Raw genomic sequence first — 25,390 nt, 5'->3', positions numbered from 1 at the left:
CAAGATTCATTCATAGGTATGTACAAAGAAATGAAAAAAAAAATCTCCACTCTTTTACACAGGTGCTTGAGGACAGGGACCCCCCCCCCCCCCCCCCCCCGATATAGACCCCCGGGCTTTTTCGACTTCCCCCCCCCCATAAATCATCTTTTGATAACATATTTGTAATCTAACCTATACCATCGATCCGAAAAAATTACCTAAAATAAACGTTTTATAAAAATTCGTAACCCACTCTATATATAGAGTGTGTTACGGAATTTTATAAAACGTTTATTTTAGGTAATTTTTCGGATCGATGGTATAGGTTAGATTACAAATGTGTTATAAAAAGATGATTTATGGGGAAAAAAAGTCGAAAAGGCCTGGGGGTCTATATCGGGGGGGGGGGGGGGGGGGGGTTCCTGTCCTCAAGCACCTGTGCTCTTTTATTATTAGAATTTAGCTTCTGAATTTAGTTTAGGCCTATAGCACGAGTATTCTTGTTAATATTTATATATATGATACCTCTATAAACAATTAACGATTAAGGATATGTACCAGATGCGATTAGCTCGAGACTGACGATGAAGGTGTAAAATTACATTTGAAAACTCCTCGACCATGCAGTCAAATGACACGGAAAATGACTAAAACCCGTATCAATCAACAACAACCGAAGAACATTGATTTTGAGCACAGTGAATCAAATATGGTTTTTATATACTGCTGTAACCAGGCTAGGTGAGTTGATGGATCCAGAGGGAAAGGTACGGGGTTGTATATAATTTTTATTTTAATAAAAAAGGAGAGAGCATGTAATGTAATCAAACTCTGCGGACACCCCTAGTGTAGTAGTATAGAGGTCTGGGGACACCCCTAGTGTAGTATGTATAGAGGTCTGGGGACACCCCTAGTGTAGTAGTATAGAGGTCTGGGGACACCCCTAGTGTAGTATGTATAGAGGTCTGGGGACACCCCTAGTGTAGTAGTATAGAGGTCTGGGGACACCCCTAGTGTAGACGTATAGAGGTCTGGGGACACCCCTAGTGTAGTAGTATAGAGGTCTGCGGACACCCCTAGTGTAGTAGTATAGAGGTCTGGGGACACCCCTAGTGTAGTATGTATAGAGGTCTGGGGACACCCCTAGTGTAGTAGTATAGAGGTCTGGGGACACCCCTAGTGTAGTAGTATAGAGGTCTGGGGACACCCCTAGTGTAGAAGTATAGAGGTCTGGAGACACCCCTAGTGTAGTAGTATAGAGGTCTGGGGACACCCCTAGTGTAGTAGTATAGAGGTCTGAGGACACCCCTAGTGTAGTAGTATAGAGGTCTGGGGACACCCCTAGTGTAGTAGTATAGAGGTCTGGGGACACCCCTAGTGTAGTAGTATAGAGGTCTGGGGACACCCCTAGTGTAGTAGTATAGAGGTCTGGGGACACCGCTAGTGTAGTGCGTATAGAGGTCTGGGGACACCCCTAGTGTAGTAGTATAGAGGTCTGGGAACACCCTTAGTGTAGTAGTATAGAGGTCTGGGGACACCCCTAGTGTAGTAGTATAGAGGTCTGGGGACACCCCTAGTGTAGTAGTATAGAGGTCTGGGGACACCCCTAGTGTAGTAGTATAGAGGTCTGGGGACACCCCTAGTGTAGTAGTATAGAAGTCTGGGGAAACCCCTAGTGTAGTAGTATAGAGGTCTGGGGACACCCCTAGTGTAGTAGTATAGAGGTCTGGGGACACCCCTAGTGTAGTATGTATAGAGGTCTGGGGACACCCCTAGTGTAGTAGTATAGAGGTCTGGGGACACCCCTAGTGTAGTAGTATAGAGGTATGGGGACACCCATAGTGTAGTAGTATAGAGGTCTGGGGACACCCCTAGTGTAGTAGTATAGAGGTCTGGGGACACCCCTAATGTAGTAGTATAGAGGTCTGGGGACACCCCTAGTGTAGTAGTATAGTGGTCTGGGGACACCCCTAGTGTAGTAGTATAGAGGTCTGGGGACACCCCTAGTGCAGTATGTATAGAGGTGCATGAGACAGAGAAGTTGTAAAATCATTTGACAATTTAAAAAAACACATTTTATGATTAGCCGTATATATAGGCATCATATGATGTAACTATATCTCGGTCTCCAATGGCACAACCCTCTGGGAAAATGTCCGACCAATTTAGTATATAGCTATATCCAATGGTTAGGAGGGGGATAGTGAGTTTATTGTCACCCGCGCGAGAGAACATATTCCCAAAGACAGACTAGAGGCTGAGCATGAGGAATAGTTTCTTTTTCGGCTGACAATAAACACGCTATCGCCCTCCTACCCATTGAATAGGTAATTTATTATACCAAAGCAGAATAGGTATTTTATTCTGCCAAATCAGAATAAATCCTTTTTCCATAAGAAAGAAATCGTTCCGCCAGATTTTGGGAACACTTGATATCCTTTCATGCAGAGTCAACTGATTTGTATGTATGTAATGTGAACCTTTCTAAATAAATGAAAATTTCAAATGTCTGAATAATGTATTGATAAGAGTCCACGTAAACGTACTTATCGGACAGTTTCAACATAGGATATCACGAGTACTTCATCTATCATTCTTCATTTATAACATTTTTCTGATGAACACTCTCAGAAACCAAATAGAATTGTACCCCTTAATGAAACATTTCAATGAGTTAAGAGTAATATCAATTTATTTCAATACGGGAATTCTGACATTTCTGGTACTTGAATTGAATGTAAATACATACATGTATGTGTAGGTAACACGTGGCACATATGTACATGTTTATTGACAATTGCAATCTCAGACATTTTCATACTTCAGCTTATTTGCTCTATATCAAAAGAGGGCGATAAGCCGACTATCTGCCTTGGGGAATATAGTTTCTCTCTGGTGGGTGACAATAAACTCGCTATTGCCCTCCTAGTCATTGGGTATAGGTATATACTAAATTGGTCGGAGATTTTTCCGGGAGGATGGGCCAGTGAAGATCTAGTTACAGCATATGATAATTACACATACGGCTAATTATAAAACTTTTTATGTCCCCGAGATCGAATATCGGGGGGCATGTTGTTTTTGTCATGCCTGTCATTTTGTAATTCTGTCTGAAACTTTAACCTTGCTAATAACTTTTGAACAGTACGTGATAGAGCTTTGATATTTCACATGATTATTCCTTGTGACAAGACCTTTCCGTGGGTACTAAACCTTTTGACCATGACATTCCACCCACTTTTAATTTTTTTTTTTACATTGGTCATAACTTCTAAATGGTAAACATTAAAGCTTTCATATTGCACAATTCATGAGCATTTCTTGTTACAAGATATTTGTCCTTGTGACCTTGGGCATCTTTGGAATTGGCCATTATCGGGGGCATTTGTGTTTCACAAACACATCTTGTTTTAAACTGTCAAAGGATTCTAAAACTTCTCACGGAACTATATACGTAATGCACTAGGGGTGTCTCAAGAGTTTGAAAGAGCTACATTGCATGGTCGCTCCCCTTTTACTATAACAAAATGATTTACAACCCTGTAACCTTTCCCCTGAATCTATCAAGTTACTTAGTCTGGTTACAGTAGTATATTAAAAATCATACTTGATTTACAATCATAACTATGCTCAAAATCAAAGTACTTTGGTTGTTGTTGATTGATACAAGTTTTAGTCATTTTTCCGTGTTGTTGTAATGAGTGGCCGAACGTTTTTTAATATAATTTAATGCTTTTTCCGTGGCTGGTTTAAAACAGATATCATCAATTCTGAGATATTCACTTCCTGTGCATGTCGGGAATCGTTAACTGTTTATAGGGTAATAAAGAGATTGATATTGATAAAAAATGTTCATGATGTAAAGTATATTCACAAGAAATATTTTAATAACAAAAGAGCGTAGATTATCTTATTCTGTTGTACATACTGTACCTATGACAATCTGATTCGTGGCATATGCTCGGGAGGTTGACAAAACGCAGACAATCAAGGAATCACTGAAATTGCACACAAAACACTGAAGAGTCACGGACAGATTTATTTAGTCACGGATTCATGGATAAAAAGTACGGAAATTCTATAAATAATTTTTGATGAAGAATTTATGTGATATATGGTTTGAAATGACATACATATGTATATTGCTTGCATAATGAAATAAATTGCTTCTGTAAAGTTTGCATGTTCATTTAAGTTTTTGAGCTGTTCATCGTCGATATGAACGGATTTGGATTTGAGGCAAATTATGTGAATCGCGCTAGCTTGAAACAATTACAGTGACGTCACAATGCATGGAGAATGTAAATGGCAATGTGCGCGGTGTTATGCACAGAGGCGCAAAATTTCAAACTGGATCCACGTACACATCGAATATATCCATTAGAACTATTAGAACTCACATTTACAATGCTATCAAGCTTTTCAACATCATTTTTCAAATAAGTCGGATGTAATGCTTTAAATCTTTTATTCAATTCGTGCTTTGATGTCAACTACTACTTGGGACACGTATTGAATTGTTAATTGAGACAGATACATGTATACTGTTTGATGCTGTTGTGAAGTTTAAAGTTTCTGTTTTTCAATTTCTAATCTCTGACTCTCGATTTCCAGTCGCTTTTTCTCGATTTCAAGTCTTTCCTTTTCAACAAACAGTCGCTCGCTTTGAATGTTCACTAATTTTTCCGAGCAGTCATCATCGGCTTCCTCTTTGGGTGGATTAATTTCTCCGACTTGACCACTTGTAGACAGGTTTTCTAAAAAAAAAAAGAAGGTTCATTTCAAAAGATCTTTCACCTTTCAGTTTTCATGTGAAAAACTAAAGTTTTAAAACTTTATCCTTAATTTTGCTAAATCTTATAATGGGCATTGAACAAGACATACACATATACAAACACACACATCTGTGTGTGTTGTTCAAGAAATTGACTTTTGAAGATAAAATTTTATAATATCAGCTTGTAAGAGTATATCCCTAAACAACTTAAAAAGGCATTAAAGCAATTAATTTTTAATTCACTAATAGTATAGTCCATTGGTCTGTAAAGCCACAACTGTTAAGAATTATACCAAGAAAATCTCAAGTCTAGCCTAGCTAGGACAGTCCTAATAGAGCTTCTATAACCTTTCTAAGATATGTCTGAGAACCATCCTAAGAATCCTAAACCACGTCTTCCCAGCAGGCACATCACGTTATATCAACGTTGAACAGTAATTGAATTTTGGTCGTGACGTTTACCAACCTTCTATCAACGTTGATTCGACGTCCATTTTCCCCATGTTGAAAATTTATTGATTTTGGAACGTTGTGTCAACGTTGAAATAACATTCGAATTTCAATCATTGAAGATTACGACTTCGCGACGTTGCATCAACGTTGAAACAACGTTTACTGATGACTTTTGGTATAATATATTGAATTACGTCGTGCTGTTAGAATACTCATTAGAGTACAATGATGTGCATGTATTATTTGTGTATTGTTGAAACGCCCACCTGATCTACCTCTACCCCTAGCGATGTCTGACCTCCCCTACAAATGTTACCGTCTCACTGTCAACATAGGCGTAGCTTGGGTTCGAATATTACCGAGGCAGGAGGTCTGGAGTGCTGCGCCCCCAGAAGCTATCGACATTTTAACAACGTAAAAGGTGTTTTTTTTTTTTACCGAGGCAGTTGCCTCGGTTGCCTCAATGGAAGCTACGCCACTAGTCAAATTCCACAAAACTGTGTAAAATGTTGTTCAGGACGAGAAAAGTATGTTCGACTTTATAATAGTAAAGACTGATATAGATTTAGTTAATTGCCGTCTGATGTCATGCCTATACATCCGTCCACGTTTTTTTATACCGCCGAAAAATTCCAATGCAAACAAACCACTATATGATTATGTGTGTCTGTTACTGAGCTAGCTACACGTGGTGCTGATTGTATGTTGTATTGTCCCGCTCGAGAATGTTTATCTCATATGGAGACGTCACCATTACCGGTTAAGGGCTGCAAAATTTAGGCCTACGCTTGGTGCTTGTAAAGTCCTTTAAGCAGGGAGGAATCTTTATCGTGCCCCACTTGCTTGGGCATTGGACCTCGGTTTTTGCGGTTTCATCCAAAGGACCGCCCCATTTAGCCTCTCTTACGTTATGCAAGGGGTACTGAGATTCTGTTCTCACCTGGATCTCCACGCGACAGGTGCTGGGTGAAGTACAAGATCCAATTGTATAGATTTAAGGTAAGGTAAATATGTATTGTCTCAATTGCTTGAAAGAGTCCGAATATACCGTATATATTTATAGGACGACTTTCTACTAGCCTGGATCGTGTCATGGCATGACTGTCGAGCGTAGAACACGATGAGAGGATATCCAATCAGACCAATGGAAGCGTAAAACACAATAAGAGGATATCCAATCAAACCAATGGAAGCGTAAAACACAATAAGAGGATATCCAATCAGACCAATGGAAACGTAGAACACAATAAGAGGATATCCAATCAGACCAATGGAAGCGTAGAACACGATAAGAGGATATCCAATCAGACCAATGGAAGCGTAGAACACAATATGAGGATATCCAATCAGACCAATGGAAGCGTAGAACGGAATAAGAGGATATCCAATCAGACCAATGGAAGCGTAGAACACGATAAGAGGATATCCAATCAGACCAATGGAAGCGTAGAACACGATGAGAGGATATCCAATCAGACCAGTGGAAGCGTAAAACACGATAAGAGGATATCCAATTAGACCAATGGAAACGTAGAACACAGTAAGAGGATATCCAATCAAACCAATGGAAGCGTAGAACACAATAAGAGGATATCCAATCAGACCAATGGAAGCGTAGAACACTATAAGAGGATATCCAGTCAGACCAATGGAAGGCGATATAATATATATTCCTCGTGTGCCCTTATTTCCACAGTATTCAATATGTGTCATTTTCATATCTAAATGAGCAATTTTCCAGAAAATTTAGCTTAATATTGTCAAGACCGAGATTCAAGTTATAAAATTCCATTACCAATATATTGAAAATGGCGATGTAGATAATTAATGGGCGCTGTCATTAAGGGTCTTGATTTAGACGGTTACGGCATCGAATCAGAGGGGCCCCTTTTCCTAAAACAGAGGCGGATCCAGGTTTTCCTAACAAAGGGGGGGGGGGGTCTACCATTAATTTTGATTTTAACTTGAAGTGTTGCATGGTTAAATCCCATAGTATGATTTTATTTATGAATTAGAAATTGAGTTTATTAATATTAATTTAAGTTAATTTCCATGTGAAAAATATATACAATGAATCGGTTATTTGTATAAACTTCATTTGGATTGAAATCAAGTGATGAGATTGTCATTGTACCATATTACGATTTCCTTACCAATTATGTTAGCTCTCGCGAGAACAAATGCAATGCAGATCCTTTTGAATTTAGAACCTTCGATCATAAATGTTGTAATCTGCTAATATGTTCAGTTAAAATTTCAAAACCGAAAAATAACAAAGACCCCTTTGTCTTTAGAATTTCTGAGCTTGACTATTGAAAATGTTGAATTGTAATAACGTTTTTCTGTATATCCTCATTATTCCTTATGTGAAATCCCAGAGCACTTACTATGCATGAATACATTTTGATGATTACCCGCATGCCGCATTTCATATCTTTGTTTGTTGGAATTCATCTCCTAAGTAGAAAGGTTTCTTTATATATATGCGGGTTTTTTTTGCAGAGATGTTTATTTATGCAGAAGAATAAGCTGAACATTTTGCTTGGAACTGACGCTAGAGACCACTTGTATGCAAAGGCAAGTATATATCTAATTATTTTCTTAATCACATCAATGGAATGATCACTTGTTGTCAATTCAACGTCATTGTAATTTTCAAATCCAACCAAATTTCAACGTCAAATCAACGTTGCAAACCAACTTTAATTCCACATTTTTTCAACGTTGATATGCCTGCTGGGTTGAGACAATTCTTAGAAGACTTTCGATAGCATGACTGCAGTTTAATTGTTTGGGGTTAAATACAATCTAGTTAGTCACCCATTCAACATGTCGCTAGTGGTATCGGTTATTCGGGTGGAATGTCATTAAACACTTACCCAGCAGATAGTCAGCTGTGGAATTTGTACAGTTATCAGGACAATGTGGTGGCTAATTAGTACTGATTTATGCTATTTTTTGTGTACAGGTATAGTTTTTCATGGGAATTAGAGGTAGCCACTGACAGCCACATCTAATAAAGATATTGGAAAATGAAAGGGCACCGATATGCAGAGAGAGAATGATCAAGGTGAGAAAAAATAGTTGATGTTATCAATTGTTAATTAAACAACAATCATACAGAAAATGATAGTGAAAAACAGATAAACCAGAACAGACAACATATATGGATATCTGTGATCTTTTTAGTTATTTTGTACCTACAGATGATATATTTATCCTTTCTATATTGTCTGTTCAAGCATGAGCGAACATATACTCACCTTCAACGGTCAGCCGGGCACTTTGGTAGGCTCGCCCCATGGAGGTGGTCACTAAACAGGTATACCACCCAGCATCCTCATAAGTCACGTTTCTTATGTACAATATTTCAGGCCTGGTCACGTTGAAGGAGGATTGCTGCAATGAGAGAATACATAATTCCTTAATCTTCATTCGTTCGCCAATGTAATCATTGCGTTTGTTTTGTTATTTAGAATAAAGATGATCATGTTTGTTGCTTTATCATGAAGAATTTACACCAAATCGTTCTTGCTCTGCTTCAGGAGAGAGAGAGAGAGGTCATCGATCTCTTTACTAAGTGGTATACTCCAACACTGAACATCAAATATATGACATAGAACAACAACAAAATCATGCCCATGAGATATAGGGCTCACAGTGGGTGTGACAGGTCGACAGGGGATGCTTACTCCTCCTAGGCGCCTGATCCCACTTCTGCTCTACCTAGGAGTTCCCACAACTCTCTACTTTGTATTGCTTATAGGAGTTATGAGATTGGTCAATGTTCGTTATCTTCACATTTTAGCGTTTTCATTCTTCTTTACTGTTAAGAGGTTAAAAAAAATCAAAGATCATGCTCTCAGCTAATTAAAGTGTATTCCTCGTTACAATCTCTTGTAGTGTTCGGTTGCATTTGTGATACAAGTCGAGAATCGACAATCAATAACGTGTAAAAGTTTAATTTAAAGAACACATACATTTTTATTAAGTGAGTGGATTCCATGATTACACACAACCAAGCGATGTAACACAAGACACAACCAAAAGATGTTACACAGGAAACACAGATACAACACAGGGCACGACCAAGATATATAACACAGAACACAACCAACAGACACCACACAACCAACATATACAACACAGGCCACAAACAACAGATATAACACAGGACACAACCAACATATACAACACAGGCCACAAACAACAGATATAACACAGGACACAACCAACATATACAACACAGGCCACAAACAACAGATATAACACAGGACACAAACAACAGATACAACACAGGACAAAACCACGTTATACAACACAGGACACAGCCAACAGATACAACACAGGACAAAACCAACATCTACAACACAGGACACAACCAACAGATACAACACAGGTCACAAACAACAGATACAACACAGGTCACAAACAACAGATATAACACAGGACACAACCAACATATACAACACAGGCCACAAACAACAGATATAACACAGAACACAAACAACAGATACAACACAGGACAAAACCACGTTATACAACACAGGACACAGCCAACAGATACAACACAGGACAAAACCAACAGATACAACACAGGACACAACCAACAGATATAACACAGGACACAACCAACAGATACAACACAGGACACAAACAACAGATACAACACAGGACAAAACCACGTTATACAACACAGGACACAGCCAACAGATACAACACAGGACACAACCAACATATACAACACAGGACACAACCAACAGATAGAACACAGGACACAACCAACAGACACAACACAGGACAAAACCAATAAGTACAACACAGGACAAAACCAACAGACATAACACAGGACACAGCCAACAAATACAACACAGGACACAGCCAACAGATACAACACAGAACACAACCAACATATACAGAACAGGACACAACCAACAGATACAACACAAGACAAAACCAACAGACACCACACAGGACACAACCAACATATACAACACAGGACACAACCAAGATATATAACACAGGGCACAACCAACAGACACCACACAGCACACAACCAACATATACAACACAGAACACAACCAACAGATACAACACAGTACACAACGAACATATACAACACAGGACACAACTAATAAGTACAACACGGGACAAAACCAATAAGTACAACACAGGACAAAACCAACAGACACAACACAGGACACAACCAACATATACAACACAGGCCACAAACAACAGATATAACACAGGCCACAACCAACATATACAACACAGGCCACAAACAACAGATATAACACAGGCCACAACCAACAGATACAACACAGGCCACAAACAACAGATACAACACAGGCCACAACCAACAGACACAACACAGGACACAACCAACAGACACAACAGAGGACAAAACCAACAGATACAACACAGGACACAACCAACAGATACAACACAGAACAAAACCAACATATAAAACACAGGCCACAAACAACAGATATAACACAAGCCACAACCAACAGATACAACACAGGCCACAAACAACAGATACAACACAGGCCATATCCAACAGATACAACACAGGACAAAACCAACAGATACAACACAGGACAAAACCAACATCTACAACACAGGACACAACCAACAGATACAACACAGGTCACAAACAACAGATACAACACAGGTCACAAACAACAGATATAACACAGGACACAACCAACATATACAACACAGGCCACAAACAACAGATATAACACAGGACACAACCAACATATACAACACAGGACACAACCAACAGATACAACACAGGACACAAACAACAGATACAACACAGGACAAAACCACGTTATACAACACAGGACACAGCCAACAGATACAACACAGGACAAAACCAACAGATACAACACAGGACACAACCAACAGATATAACACAGGACACAACCAACATATACAACACAGGACACAACCAACAGGCAGAACCCAGGACACAACCAACAGATACAACACAGGACAAAACCAATAAGTACAACACAGGACAAAACCAACAGACATAACACAGGACACAGCCAACAAATACAACACAGGACACAGCCAACAGATACAACACAGAACACAACCAACATATACAGAACAGGACACAACCAACAGATACAACACAAGACAAAACCAACAGACACCACACAGGACACAACCAACATATACAACACAGGACACAACCAACAGACACCACACAGCACACAACCAACATATACAACACAGAACACAACCAACAGATACAACACAGTACACAACCAACAGACACAACACAGTACACAACGAACATATACAACACAGGACACAACTAATAAGTACAACACAGGCCACAAACAACAGATATAACACAGGCCACAACCAACATATACAACACAGGCCACAAACAACAGATATAACACAGGCCACAACCAACAGATACAACACAGGCCACAAACAACAGATACAACACAGGCCACAACCAACAGACACAACACAGGACACAACCAACAGACACAACAGAGGACAAAACCAACAGATACAACACAGGACACAACCAACAGATACAACACAGAACAAAACCAACATATAAAACACAGGCCACAAACAACAGATATAACACAAGCCACAACCAACAGATACAACACAGGCCACAAACAACAGATACAACACAGGCCATATCCAACAGATACAACACAGGACAAAACCAACAGATACAACACAGGACACAACCAACAGACACAACACAGAACACAACCAACAGATACAACACAGGACACAACCAACATATACAACACAGAACACAACCAACAGATACAACACAGGACACAAACAACAGATATAACACAGTACACAACGAACATATACAACACAGAACACAACCAACAGACACAACACAGGACACAACCAACAGATATAACACAGGACACAAACAACAGATACAACACAGAACACAACCAACAGATACAACACAGGACACAAACAACAGATATAACACAGAACAAAACCAACATATACAACACAGGACACAAACAACAGATATAACACTGGCAACAACCAACAGATACAACACAGGCCACAACCAACAGATACAACACAGAACACAACCAACAGATACAACACAGGACACAACCAATAGATTCAACACAGGACACAACCAACAGATATAACACAGGACACAACCAACATATACAACACAGAACACAACCAACAGATAGAACACAGGACACAACCAACAGACACAACACAGGACAAAACCAAGTTATACAACACAGGACACAACCAACAGACACAACACAGAACACAACCAACATATACAACACAGGCCACAAACAACAGATATAACACTGGCAACAACCAACAGACACAACACAGGACACAACCATCAGATACAACACAGGACACAACCAACAGATACAACACAGGACAAAACCATCAGATACAACACAGGACACAACCAACAGATATAGCACAGGACAAAATCAGGATATATGACACAGGACACAACCAACAGATACAATACAGGAAACAACCAACAGACAGAACACAGGACACAACCAACAGATACAACACAGGACAAAACCACGTTATACAACACAGGACACAGCCAACAGATACAACACAGGACACAACCAACAGATACAATACAGGAAACAACCAACAGACAGAATACAGGACAGAACCAACAGATACAACACAGGACAAAACCAACAGACACAACACAGGACACAACCAACAGATACAACACAGGATACAACCAGCAGATACAACACAGAACAAAACCAACATATACAACACAGGCCACAAACAACAGATATAACACTGGCAACAACCAACAGATACAACACAGGCCACAACCAACAGATACAACACAGGACACAACCAACAGATACAACACAGGACAAAACCAATAGATTCAACACAGGACACAACCATCAGATACAACACAGGACAAAACCACGTTATACAACACAGGACACAACCAACATATACAACACAGGACACAACCATCAGATACAACACAGGACACAACCAACAGATATAGCACAGGACAAAATCAGGATATATGACACAGGACACAACCAGCAGATACAACACAGAACAAAACCAACATATACAACACAGGCCACAACCAACAGACACAACACAGGACACAACCAACAGATACAACACAGGATACAACCAGCAGATACAACACAGAACAAAACCAACATATACAACACAGGCCACAAACAACAGATATAACACTGGCAACAACCAACAGATACAACACAGGCCACAACCAACAGATACAACACAGAACACAACCAACAGATACAACACAGGACACAACCAATAGATACAACACAGGACACAACCAACAGATACAACACAGGACACAACCAACAGATAGAACACAGGCCACAAACAACAGACACAACACAGGACACAACCATCAGATACAACACAGAACACAACCAACAGATACAACACAGGACACAACCATCAGATACAACACAGGACACAACCAACAGACACAACACAGGACACAAACAACAGATACAACACAGGACACAACCATCAGATACAACACAGGACACAACCAACAGATATAGCACAGGACAAAATCAGGATATATGACACAGGACACAACCAACAGATACAATACAGGAAACAACCAACAGACAGAACACAGGACACAACCAACAGATACAACACAGGACAAAACCACGTTATACAACACAGGACACAGCCAACAGATACAACACAGGACACAACCAACAGATACAATACAGGAAACAACCAACAGACAGAATACAGGACAGAACCAACAGATACAACACAGGACAAAACCAATAAGTACAACACAGGACAAAACCAACAGACACAGCACAGGACAAAACCAATAAATACAACACAGGACACAACCAACAGATACAACACAGGCCACAACCAACAGATACAACACAGAACACAACCAACAGATACAACACAGGACACAACCAACAGATACAACACAGGACAAAATCAATAAATACCACACAGGACAAAACCAACAGATACAACAGAGGACAAAACCAACAGATACAACACAGGACAAAACCAATAAATACAACACAGGACATAATCAACAGATACAATATATGATACAACCAAGAAATGTACCGGTAAGACAGTGCGCAACCAAGAGATCGATACAAAATAATTTCTACATTACATTTTTGTGTTGCTGTAAATTGTTGAAGGATTGACATGGACAATAACGTTTACAAATTGTAATATAAGGGGTAAAAATCCAACTTAGTACATGTAACACAGTCAATTCCTTGGAAATGTAAATAATTAATCATATTCAAGTGACATATGAAGACAATGTGGATTGTGCAATAAAAGGTACAGTGCTTAAAATATAGAAAAATCGTAATTTCTAGCAACAAGAACTGAACTCACCTGGATGATATGGACGTAGGGCTCTTCATCCTCATTGGTGAAGGACCCATTGACCGTGTAATGTTTCAACCACTGGATGACAGGCTGAAGGTCACTCATGACAACTATACATTCAAACTTTACGTCGTCCATGTAAGTCACGGTCTTGTTCACCGGTCCTTGGATCACAGGCTTTGTAAGCACCCGATCTATATTGTTTAAAAATATTGATCAACATATTTTTCACCTTACAAAACACTACAACAAAAAGAGACATCAGGTTAAGACAATTGCAGCGGTTTTCTTTCATCTGTTTTATGATAACAATTATCAGACAATTTAGCAAACAGGAAATTGAAATCTGCCAAGCATCAAATTTTGATATCAGACGCAACATTGTGTTGGAGTGTTTGTTTACGTTGCTTGCTGCATTGAACTGTCTGAAGTATCAGCAAGGAACACTATGTTTCTGCAATTCTTCACTTAAAGCTATCTTAAAAGATATAGGCTGTCCATAAAATATACATGTTTATCTAATTCTTATCGTATTGCCTATGTCAGCTTCATTAGATATTTTGACATCACTGTTAGCCCCTCATTTTAGACACTGATTTTGTCTTGAATTCTGCTTTACTAATTCATTTTGTTAAAGACTTTTTTAAACATTGATCTTCCAAACATTTTCATATCGTTTAGTCTAAAAGCTTTTTTTAGGTTTTGGTAAGCGTTTAGCGGATGCAGACTTTGAGGAATCACACGTGATCATTTCAGAAGTTCATATTGCTTAGATTATGACTGTAATACAGTGAACCATATTGCATAACTGTCGCCATTCAATGCAAAATTATCGGAATTTTAGATGCCGATTTTTCTAAGAGTTTGGGCAGGTGTGTGTTTGCTGGATGTAGCTACCAATAACAAGAGTTTGGACAGGTGCGTGTCTGTTGAATCTACCTACCAATAACAAGAGTTTGGACAGGTGCGTGTGTGCTGAATCTACATGTACCTACCAATAACTACGAGTTCGTAAGTGTGATTGATAGATCCGTGTTTGTTCTGAGCCACACAGGTGTAATTTCCAGCATCTTTCTTCGTCAGAAATTCCACGGTCAAGGACGTCCTCCTTTTTATTCTATACTGAAAAAAGTTGATAAAATGGTTTAATATTTATGAAAATATGCACTTCATTTCCTTTAAAAGTGCTAGAGAAAAACAAACAACTCAGAATCAAAATAACCATGGTTCGAACACAAACATATTTTGTTAAAGGAATTCTAACAGCAAATGTTGATATAGTATTATTTGTGCATCACCTTCTATCCCTAAAGTGCAAGTCAGTTTTGAACTTGTTGGAATATGTAAATACACATCTAAAATCTTTCATCTTCAACCAACCAAAGTAAGGTTAGGCTTTTCAAGTGTAATTACGCATAAATACTAGATTTACCAGTCTTGAGCCCATCTTATTCATTTTTCATATTTCCCCCGGTATCTTTGAATACTCTAAAAGCCAGTTAATTTGTATGTAGCTTGGATGTGTTGTGGATTTACGGTTTCAGTTTCTGGCGATTCCAATTTCCTTCCTGCCCTTGGTTCTTACCTTAATAATGACTGAGTATATACATGTGTAACGGGGGTGTTTGTTAAAATTGAAAATCAGAACAAAATAAAATTCTGCTCACCTGATACATTTAGCACCAGATCACCTTGGTTACAAAGAACGTTCCCACAACAGGCCTTAATTTTGAGATTTGTTTTATATCAGCAAGCTTGTCGAATTTGATTCGATTCACATGACTGAAATTGTTCAAGTTAAAATATTTTGTCATTTTTATACCCTTCACTAAATTCTAGAGCTACTGATAAATCAGACCACCGAGCGAAGCTGGATATATTCATTGATGTTTTGTTTTTACTCATTATTTTCTTGGATTTCTTTACCCTGTAGTTTTAAGAAGAAATTATGAGGTAACATGTACACCCCATGGCGGGGATAATCTTTTCTAGTCTGAAATATGTTACAAATAGTGATGTAAATCGGGTGCTACCTACTTTTATTTTCATTGCTAAAAGAGGCGTAATTAGCATTACAGCGTTACTTAATAGGTGATGTTGGTCCTAACATAAGGGGCTGAACATTTATCATTGATTCATTCTATCACACTCTTCAGTAACCCATCTTTAGTCTATTTCTATATAGTTTCATCATCTCAAAAGTGAAATTTTATATTTTAATATTTCTGTATTTTGTTTTTCTTTAGTAACTGTCAAATGCTTTGATTGGTGGAGGCTGGGTAATGACAAGACAAATGAAATTATTGTCTTAAGTATGGTTCCACATAAAAATCGGGCAAAATCATCACGAAACGATCCCAAACGTTGCATACTAAATCACCGTAATATGTCTGAGAATGTACAAAATGGTTTTGATTGATTTCGGCTTGTTCCAAAATTATGAACATATATTCATGAACATGGAGAATTCACGCATAATGCAAATCTATACAAAACACTACTTGTAATCCCTTTGAAATCTTAAAACAGGTATGACAATATATCATATAACATTAAACAAGTTAAAAAGGCATGCTCTAAAATATTTGTTTTTGAAAGATTCAATATAAACATTTTAAAACCACTCTGAATGTTTCTATTTCGTATAATTTCGGTTATCGTTCTTGAATTTAACCTCGATGATCGCTAGGGGCGCAGTGTTGTCAAGCACGCTAGTGCGGGCAATATGGCAGATCTAAAACTTAATGCCGTGTGGAACAATATTCCGACAGAGTGTTATCTACCCTCAAGTCTTATCTAAAGGAAACTGAGCTATTTACCTTCGGGGAGTGTCAGAAAGACATTGATGCATCTGGCGTCACTGAAGATAAAGATAGGCATACACGTCCGTGTGTGGAGCAGCCGACAACGAAGACCGAGCAACATATCTTATGCCATGTCACCGAGTCGACGCATTTCGGTGATTTCAAATACAGCTATTTACATATTGAGACAAAATTTGCAATATTTATAATTACCGTACAGCATAAAAATGACCCCTTCTGATAATTAGGTCAAAGTCACCCCCCACCCCCCCGATAGAAAAATGTTGGTCAATCGGAAACCAGACACAAAACTTGATACAGTTTTTGCCGTGACTAGTTTCAGAACCTACCTGTCACTGATTTAGAATATTTGGAACATGATTGATTATTTACTGTTGATAGCCGCTTGAGCAATTTTTCAGCTATCCTGTGGCTGAGTATATTTGGAACACCTTCTCAATATCGTATATAGGTTTCTTTAAACATGTCTTGGTTTCAAAAGTGTTACATGCTGTTTTAGTATTTTTGTTCGTTTTAACTATAATTTAAGTATCAATGTGTTTCTGGACTCCGACGTGTGTACTTTAATGAAAAGTTTTATGATGAAATATGTTCAAACTATCTCAAAAACTAACGAAATATATATATCAAGAGAGATAAGTAATTTCTTGTGTCCTGAAAATTGACGTCTATCATATTCTGTCAAAGGTCTCTACAAAAACCCAAGGACATACTTAAAGTGGCAATTGAACCCGAACAAAACATTAAAAAATTATGAAAAAATAAACAACAAATTGTCAAATAAACATGAAAGCATTCTTCGAAGATGTACTTTTAAGATTAGTATCTACATGGAGTATGTAAAACACAGTTGTTTTCTTGTTATCTGAATATACAACCTGTAATCAAAATACAACATTGTGCCATAAACACGATAAATGAGTCAACTTCTATTTTTTTTAAAAATACATAATTCACTTACGGCAATTCCATTTCTACATCATTTTCATAATAAACCAACTATTACAACATTAATAACACACATGTCTGCAGTTTCTGTTTTCATTTTTATTTCATTTTTCTGAAGAAACATATCTATTATACGATTGTAAAACACTAAAAGTTTTTATTCCATTTTTGCCAAGGATTTATAAGAAAATCAGGTGCTAAACACCTTTATTAAAATTTGAGTCATCATGTTTCTGCAAATTGTTGGCCAAATTTTTAAAAATGATAAATATCCAGATGCTTTGTAATGAATGGCTTAGATAACATATTAATTAGAGCAAAAATTAGTTCAAAAGGGTTCTTCAAATAAGACATTTTCAAAGAAATATGTAGAATAAAACAGAAAAAAAATATAACTTCTCCCTAGACTGTACAATTTATCATAGGGATTTCCTTGAACGTGTTGTTTTACTGAAGAAATACGTTTTAAAAGAGCATGGACTTTCCTTCTCTTTTCTCGGGACTGTAATGCCAATCTCTTTACCCACAACGTACGTCATTGACCAGCCTCACCAGGTAGAGTTGTTGATAGGTGAATTTCAAAATGTAAAATAATTCTTAACGAAGCATTTTTCTTTAATCTCTTAATTATCTCCCGTTTTTCACAATCTTCACATATTGTTTTTTCCGAGCACAATCAAATATTTAAAAAAATATTGATTAAAAATTATTCAATGGCATGTTCTTTATTAATCTAATTATGCGACTTTTAAAAAAGTGTTTGCCGTTTCGAGAAAAACCGGTCTTAAAGTTAAAATGTTTTTCCTTTAGAAAATCCTTTGGTTAACTACAACAACGGTTACCATGGTAATACATAACAAATACTAATTGTGACAACAGAGAAATATCCTTCTTCTTCATTTCATATAAGCCATTTGAAAATATATGATCTTGTCATTTTAAAAAATATATAGCATTTTTATGAGCCATTCTTGGCCAAAAAGGGGTGTTCTATTTTTGTCACATAGCTCTGTGACGATGCGTCATATGCAAAAAATAATAATATCACCGAATGAGTTCCTATAAACAATGTCACTATATAATTATATAAAAGTATCGACTCAATCCCTGACGGTCGACTATCACCCTCTGCCTGATTTCTATGTGAAACTGTACTTAAAGCGATTGGTTCACGTTTTTCGAAAGAAATATTTTTCATTTTTGATGTAACAAATTAAAAATATAGCTCATTTTAATGTTAATGACCAAAATTTGAACCGTCTGAATGCAAGGATTAGAGCATATTTTAGCTTTGATTCTTTGTTATGTAAACAAAAACTCGAGTCTTTTTATGTAAACAAACAAACAAACAAGTGGAACGTTAATTTTGTAATTTATAGCATCTTCATTTTGTACAATCACAAATTTAACTTTTAAATGATACATTTTAACTAGAGTATACTTGAGATGTGATACATATACATTGTATCATAAACGTGGATCAATATCCATTTATTTTGAAAAACCCGTAGACAAGAGCACACTTTAATCTTTATTTTCAAAACAAATAATAACCTCCCTACAATGAGCCTCTGTCATGATCAATAACCTTAATCTTTTTGTGAAACCTGTAGAGTTTGATCATTTGAAGTGAAAAACAAAATTTGGAGAAAAATCGTAAATCAATCCCTTTAATATATCAGTTGGGGATGAGAGCCATAAATATTGCACTTACCTTTGTACCAATAAGGCTTGTGTCGATGTGTCGTCCACTCACATACCACGTGACATTGGGGTTAGGTTTACCACATACATTGCATTTAAATTCAACAGGTGCTTGAGAGGGTCTGGCTATCCAGTCGTTTAGATCACCTCTGTCCTTAAACTGTGGTGGGCCTGAGATTACAAACAACAAGAGGCCCATGGGCCACATCGCTCACCTGAGTCACCTTGACCCATATCTGAAGACTTTCCATATATATTTGCATGTAAAACCTTAGTCCCTATTATGGCCCAAACTACCCTTTGCAAACTTGAATCTACACTATGCCAGAAAGCTTTCATGTAAATGTCAACTTCTTTGGCCCAATGGTTCTTGAGAAGAAGATTTTAAAAGTTTTTTCCTATATTTGTATGTAAAACTTTGACCCCCCCACTTGTGGCCCCATCCTACCCCCCACCCCCCCGGGGGGGGGGGGCTGATTTGAACAAACTTGAATCTGCACTATGTCAGAAAGTTTTCTTGTAAATATCAGCTTTTCTGACTCAGTGGTTATTGAGAAAAAGATTTCAAGTATGGTTCCATGTAAAAATCAGGCAGGGGGTGATAAGTCGACCGTCAGAGATCGAGCTGATACTTATATATATATAGCAACATTGTTTATAGGAAATAATTCGGTGATAATATTTTTTTCATATGACGTACCTTCACAGAGCTGTGTTACTAAAAATAGAATACCCATGTTTTGACCAAAATTGACTCATAAAAATGCTATATATTCTTAAAGGTTTTGTTAAATTAAAAGATCATACATTTTCAAATAGCTTATATAAAATGAAGAAGAAGGCTACTGTTTACGAATTTCTGTTGTCATAGTGGGTATTTGTTATGTGTTACCATGGTAACCGTCGCTGTAGTTAACGAAAGGATTTTCTAACGGAAAAACATTCCAACTTTAAGACCATTTTTCTCGAAACAGCAAACACTTTCAAAAAAGTTTTATAATTAGACGGATAAAGTACATGCTATTGAATAATTTTTACTCAATATTTTTTTTTGAAAGTTTTTACTGTACTCGGAAAAAAATATATGAAGATTGTGAAAAATGGCGGGAAAATAATATATTTTCATGTTTTTAAGTTTTCTTCTACTTACAAACTATTCAACAAGTACACTTTTCTGTCATGTTCTAGTAATTATCATATTTATAAATATCTAAAATAATCCTCTTTATGTGTTTTCATACCATAGTGATATGTCTATAGATGTAAATGAAAGAAACGATGCATAGCATTTTGGGTCGGGATCGAAAGTACATTTATTATTAACCCATTTCTTTCAGATTTCCTCAGGTTTTTGTAAACAACTTATTAGACCGGTCTTTATAGGATATTTTGCACTGAATGGCGATTTTAATTTGCAAGTATTTTTGGCTGGATAGTTGTGAGTGTGTGGGTAATTAAAAGATTAAAGAAAAAATGCTTGGTTGGCAATTGTTTTTCATTTTGAAATTCACCTATCAACAACTCTTTTGAGGCTGGTCAACGACGTACGTTGTAGGTTGCTCGAATGACAAGAGATTGGTATTATAGTCCTAAGTATAAAGAGAATGAATGTCCATGCTCTTTTAAAACGTATATCTTTAGAAAAACAAAACTGAAAATACATTGAACATGTTGAAGGGAATCCTATGATAAAACCTTAAGACATAATTTATCAACTTTTGTGTTTTACCCTAAATAATTCATTGAAAATATCTTTTATTTGAAAAATCATTTTAAATTCATTTTTGCTCTGTGTAATATGAAATTTAAAACATTTATTACGAAGCATCTGGACATTTAAAACTTTGGTTAACAATTCTAGAAACATGATATGGCTCAAATTTTAAAATAAAGATTTTAACACTTGATTTCCTTATGAATCCTTTGTAAGAGTGGAACAAAAACTTTTAGTGAAATGTACGTTTTTACAGTCGTATAATATATATGTTTGTTCAGGAAAAAATAAAAATGAGAACAGAAACTGCAGACATTTGTGTCATTAATATTGTAAAATTTGGACAGTTTATATTGACTTTATATAATTTTATGAAAATACATGTAATGTAGAAATGGGATTGTTTTAAAATTCAATAATGTAGTTTAAAAAATGTAAGATGACTCATTTATCATGTCTATGGCACTATCTTTTACCAAGTATGATTACAGGTTGCTTTCAGATGACAAAACAACTGTTTTACATAATCCATGTAGATATTAGTGTCTGTAAAGTGAATTGAAAATGAATTCTTAATTATTTCATCAATACATTCCATTATCTATAAGATTTTTTAATAGTTGCTACTTGTAAGTTTAGATCCTTTATAAACTGTATACTGAAAAATGTACACGGAAGAGTTCTTTGAAGCTTAAATTTTTTATTTCAAAATCATACTTTTTTAAAAGTGTAACCCCAAACAAGGCATAAACATGATAAAAGAACAAATGAGCACAGAAAAATATTTGTTACGAACATATTTACAAAACGGAGGCAGATCCAGAAAAAAAAATATAAGGGTGAGAATGGAGGGGTTATGACTCGTGTATGTACCTTCTCCATCCAGAAAGGGGTGGGTGAAGAGCCCAAGAATTGCATAAAATAGACCATTTGAGCTATTCTATGATGCATCCGTATAAGTTTTACATTATACATGTATTTTTGAATGTCAACACAACTTCATTACACAATTCAACCCATTGGTGTTTAATTTTTTCATAAGTTGTTTCCCTTTCGAATTTAGGTACATTAGGAATTTCAGTTGAAATAATTTGAATAAACACCATATATAAGAATGTTTTCATGTTTATTTGACAATTTGTCATTTATTTCTTCATAAAGTTTTGATATTTTGTTTGGATTCAATATTTTAGACTGTCTTGATGTTCAACATTGAATTTATGGACTCCTTTACTTTCCTTTTGTAATAGTGTCTTGTACTTTCACTTGGTTTGATTGATTTTCCTCCTGTTACTACTTTAAGTATGTCCTTGGGTTTTGCACCTACAATACAATACGATAGACACTGATTTTCAGGACACAAGAATGTACTTATTTTTCTATCCTCAATATACATGTATAATATATATTTCTCTAGTTTTTGAGAATGTTTGAACATTTTATATCATAAAACGTTCAAATTAAAGTACATACCTCAGATCTTAGTAGTCATAGTACACATTGATATTTAAATTATACATGTAGTTAGAAAAAATAAAATACTAAAACAGCATATAAAACTTTTGAAAACAAGAAATGCTTAAAGAAACTTGTATATGGCATTGAGAAGGTGTTTCAGATATTCTAAATCAGTGACAAGTAGGTTCAGGTACTAGTCAGGGCAACAGCTGTATCAGGTTTTGAGTCTGGTTTCTGAGTGACCAATATTTACGTATAATGGTGGGTTGGGGGTTGATTGACTTTGACCTCATTATCAGAAGGGGTCATACATTGCTTGTATATCAGGATTATTATATAATACTGCTCTACCAAGTTTGAGGTTTATAAAACATTTACACTGTAGATTCATTGGTACATATGTGCTACATGTATTTACAGTTACATGTATGTATTTACCACAGAGGTTTCCAATGCATGTAGTGATGGTAATGACACTCCATGATGCTGGTATGAAAACTTTAAAGAAATATACATTAGCTAAATGACTTGATCTTTGTTATATTTATATATTATTATTAAAAATATAAATTCAAGAACCCATGCATTGACCAGTCCCCATGACCATATCATATTGAGGCAGACTTTAAATAGTAATATAATAGATATCTAATAAAAATGTCAAGAAGACTCAACTTATTGATTGATATGAAGTTTTATAATTAACATTATGAATTGTTTTACAATAAAATGGAATTCTTTAAAAAACTACAGACCCTAAATATTTTCTTTGATATGTCTAATAGTATGCATATGTTTTTAAAATATGAATTCCGATTTGTCAAGAGCTGAATGGTCATCACTAAAAGAAATGATTTTGTGCATATGAAATAATATTTAAAAAATTTGTGTGTGTTTATATAGAATACCTTGAAGGAAAAAACAATGATGTATATATAAAATAAATTGAAGAAAAAAATCCAATCCATTGTGAGATTTGAACCCGGTACCTCCAGATACCTAACCACTTGACTATCTGTGATTTGTAATTAGGAGGAATACATTATATACTAAACATTGCATCTCACAAAGTCATATCATGTCTTAAATTTTTATATGCAAATTCGACTGAAATCTACATGTAGTACATAAAACCACACTCTTTTGAAATGATACCTACTCCTACTGATCCTCAGTTAGGCATAATCTACATTTCTATCTGAGACAAGAGGCGTTTGTGTGGAGGATACGTAGCTGTCTGCTATTATTGCAGACCATTACAAATGAAACATGCCGTCGATTAGCCTAGGCCTAAAACATATCATAGTGTTACTGTTGAAAGTATGACTTTTTGAAACAAGGGAGTGGGTGTCATCTGTACACAGTCGTCTCATACAATGCTACATTGTATAATACAACATTCGTTATGATTTTTATGCTAGTAATAATAAATATTGCGAATTTTGACTTATTAAATATGTAAATCACACCATTTGAAATTACCGGAAGGCGGAATACGCCGACTTGGTGACATGTCATATAAGAAATGTTGTTCGATCTTCGTTGTCGGCTGCTCCACACACGTTCTATCTTCAGTGACACCATATGCATCAATGTATTTCTGACACTCTCCGAAGGTAAATATATTCGTTTCCTTTAGATGAGGCTTGAGGGTAGATCACACTCTGTCGGATTATTGTCCTACACGGCATTCAGTTTTGGATCCCCCATATTCCGCGCACTTAGTGTGTTGACAACGCAGCGCCCCTAGCGATCATCGAGGTTAAATTCAAGAACGATAACCGAAATTGCATTAAAATCGAAACATTCAGAGAGGTTTTAAAATGTTATATTGAAACTTTCAAAAAAAATATTTATTTCAGAGCATGCATTTTTTATTTGTTTAATATTATATAATGATATATTTTCATACCCGCTTTGCTGTGTTTAGATTTCAAAGGGATTACAAGTAGTATTTTGTATAGATTTGCACTGAGCGTGAATTCTCCATGTTCATAATTATCTGTCCATACTTTTGGAACAAGGCGAAATAAATCAAAACTACTTTGTATATTTGCTAAACATATTACGGTGAGTTAGTATGCTAAGTTTGGGTTCATTTCGTGA

General features: G+C 36.4%; 1 protein-coding gene across 3 annotated transcripts in view; it reads right to left on the bottom strand.

Annotated features, from left to right (window-relative positions):
- Positions 1-4,433: 4,433 nt before the first annotated feature.
- The window catches only part of LOC125666117 (fibroblast growth factor receptor 3-like), a 32,663-nt gene continuing 11,706 nt past the window's right edge, over positions 4,434-25,390 (bottom strand). For all 3 annotated transcript variants that reach the window (XM_048899222.2, XM_048899223.2, XM_048899224.2), the window contains exons 6-10: positions 20,123-20,283; positions 15,631-15,757; positions 14,642-14,829; positions 8,476-8,611; positions 4,434-4,739 (exon numbers count right to left, since the gene is read on the bottom strand). In XM_048899222.2, the coding sequence (XP_048755179.2) occupies positions 4,549-4,739; positions 8,476-8,611; positions 14,642-14,829; positions 15,631-15,757; positions 20,123-20,283 (803 nt within the window). In that variant the 3' untranslated portion in view covers positions 4,434-4,548. The remainder of the gene's footprint in view (positions 4,740-8,475; positions 8,612-14,641; positions 14,830-15,630; positions 15,758-20,122; positions 20,284-25,390) is intronic.

This window comes from Ostrea edulis, chromosome 10 (assembly GCF_947568905.1).
Source record: "Ostrea edulis chromosome 10, xbOstEdul1.1, whole genome shotgun sequence".
In the NCBI taxonomy this organism is placed as follows: domain Eukaryota; kingdom Metazoa; phylum Mollusca; class Bivalvia; order Ostreida; family Ostreidae; genus Ostrea; species Ostrea edulis.
Note: the sequence above shows the minus strand (reverse complement) of the source record. Positions and strands in the feature narration are given on the sequence as shown.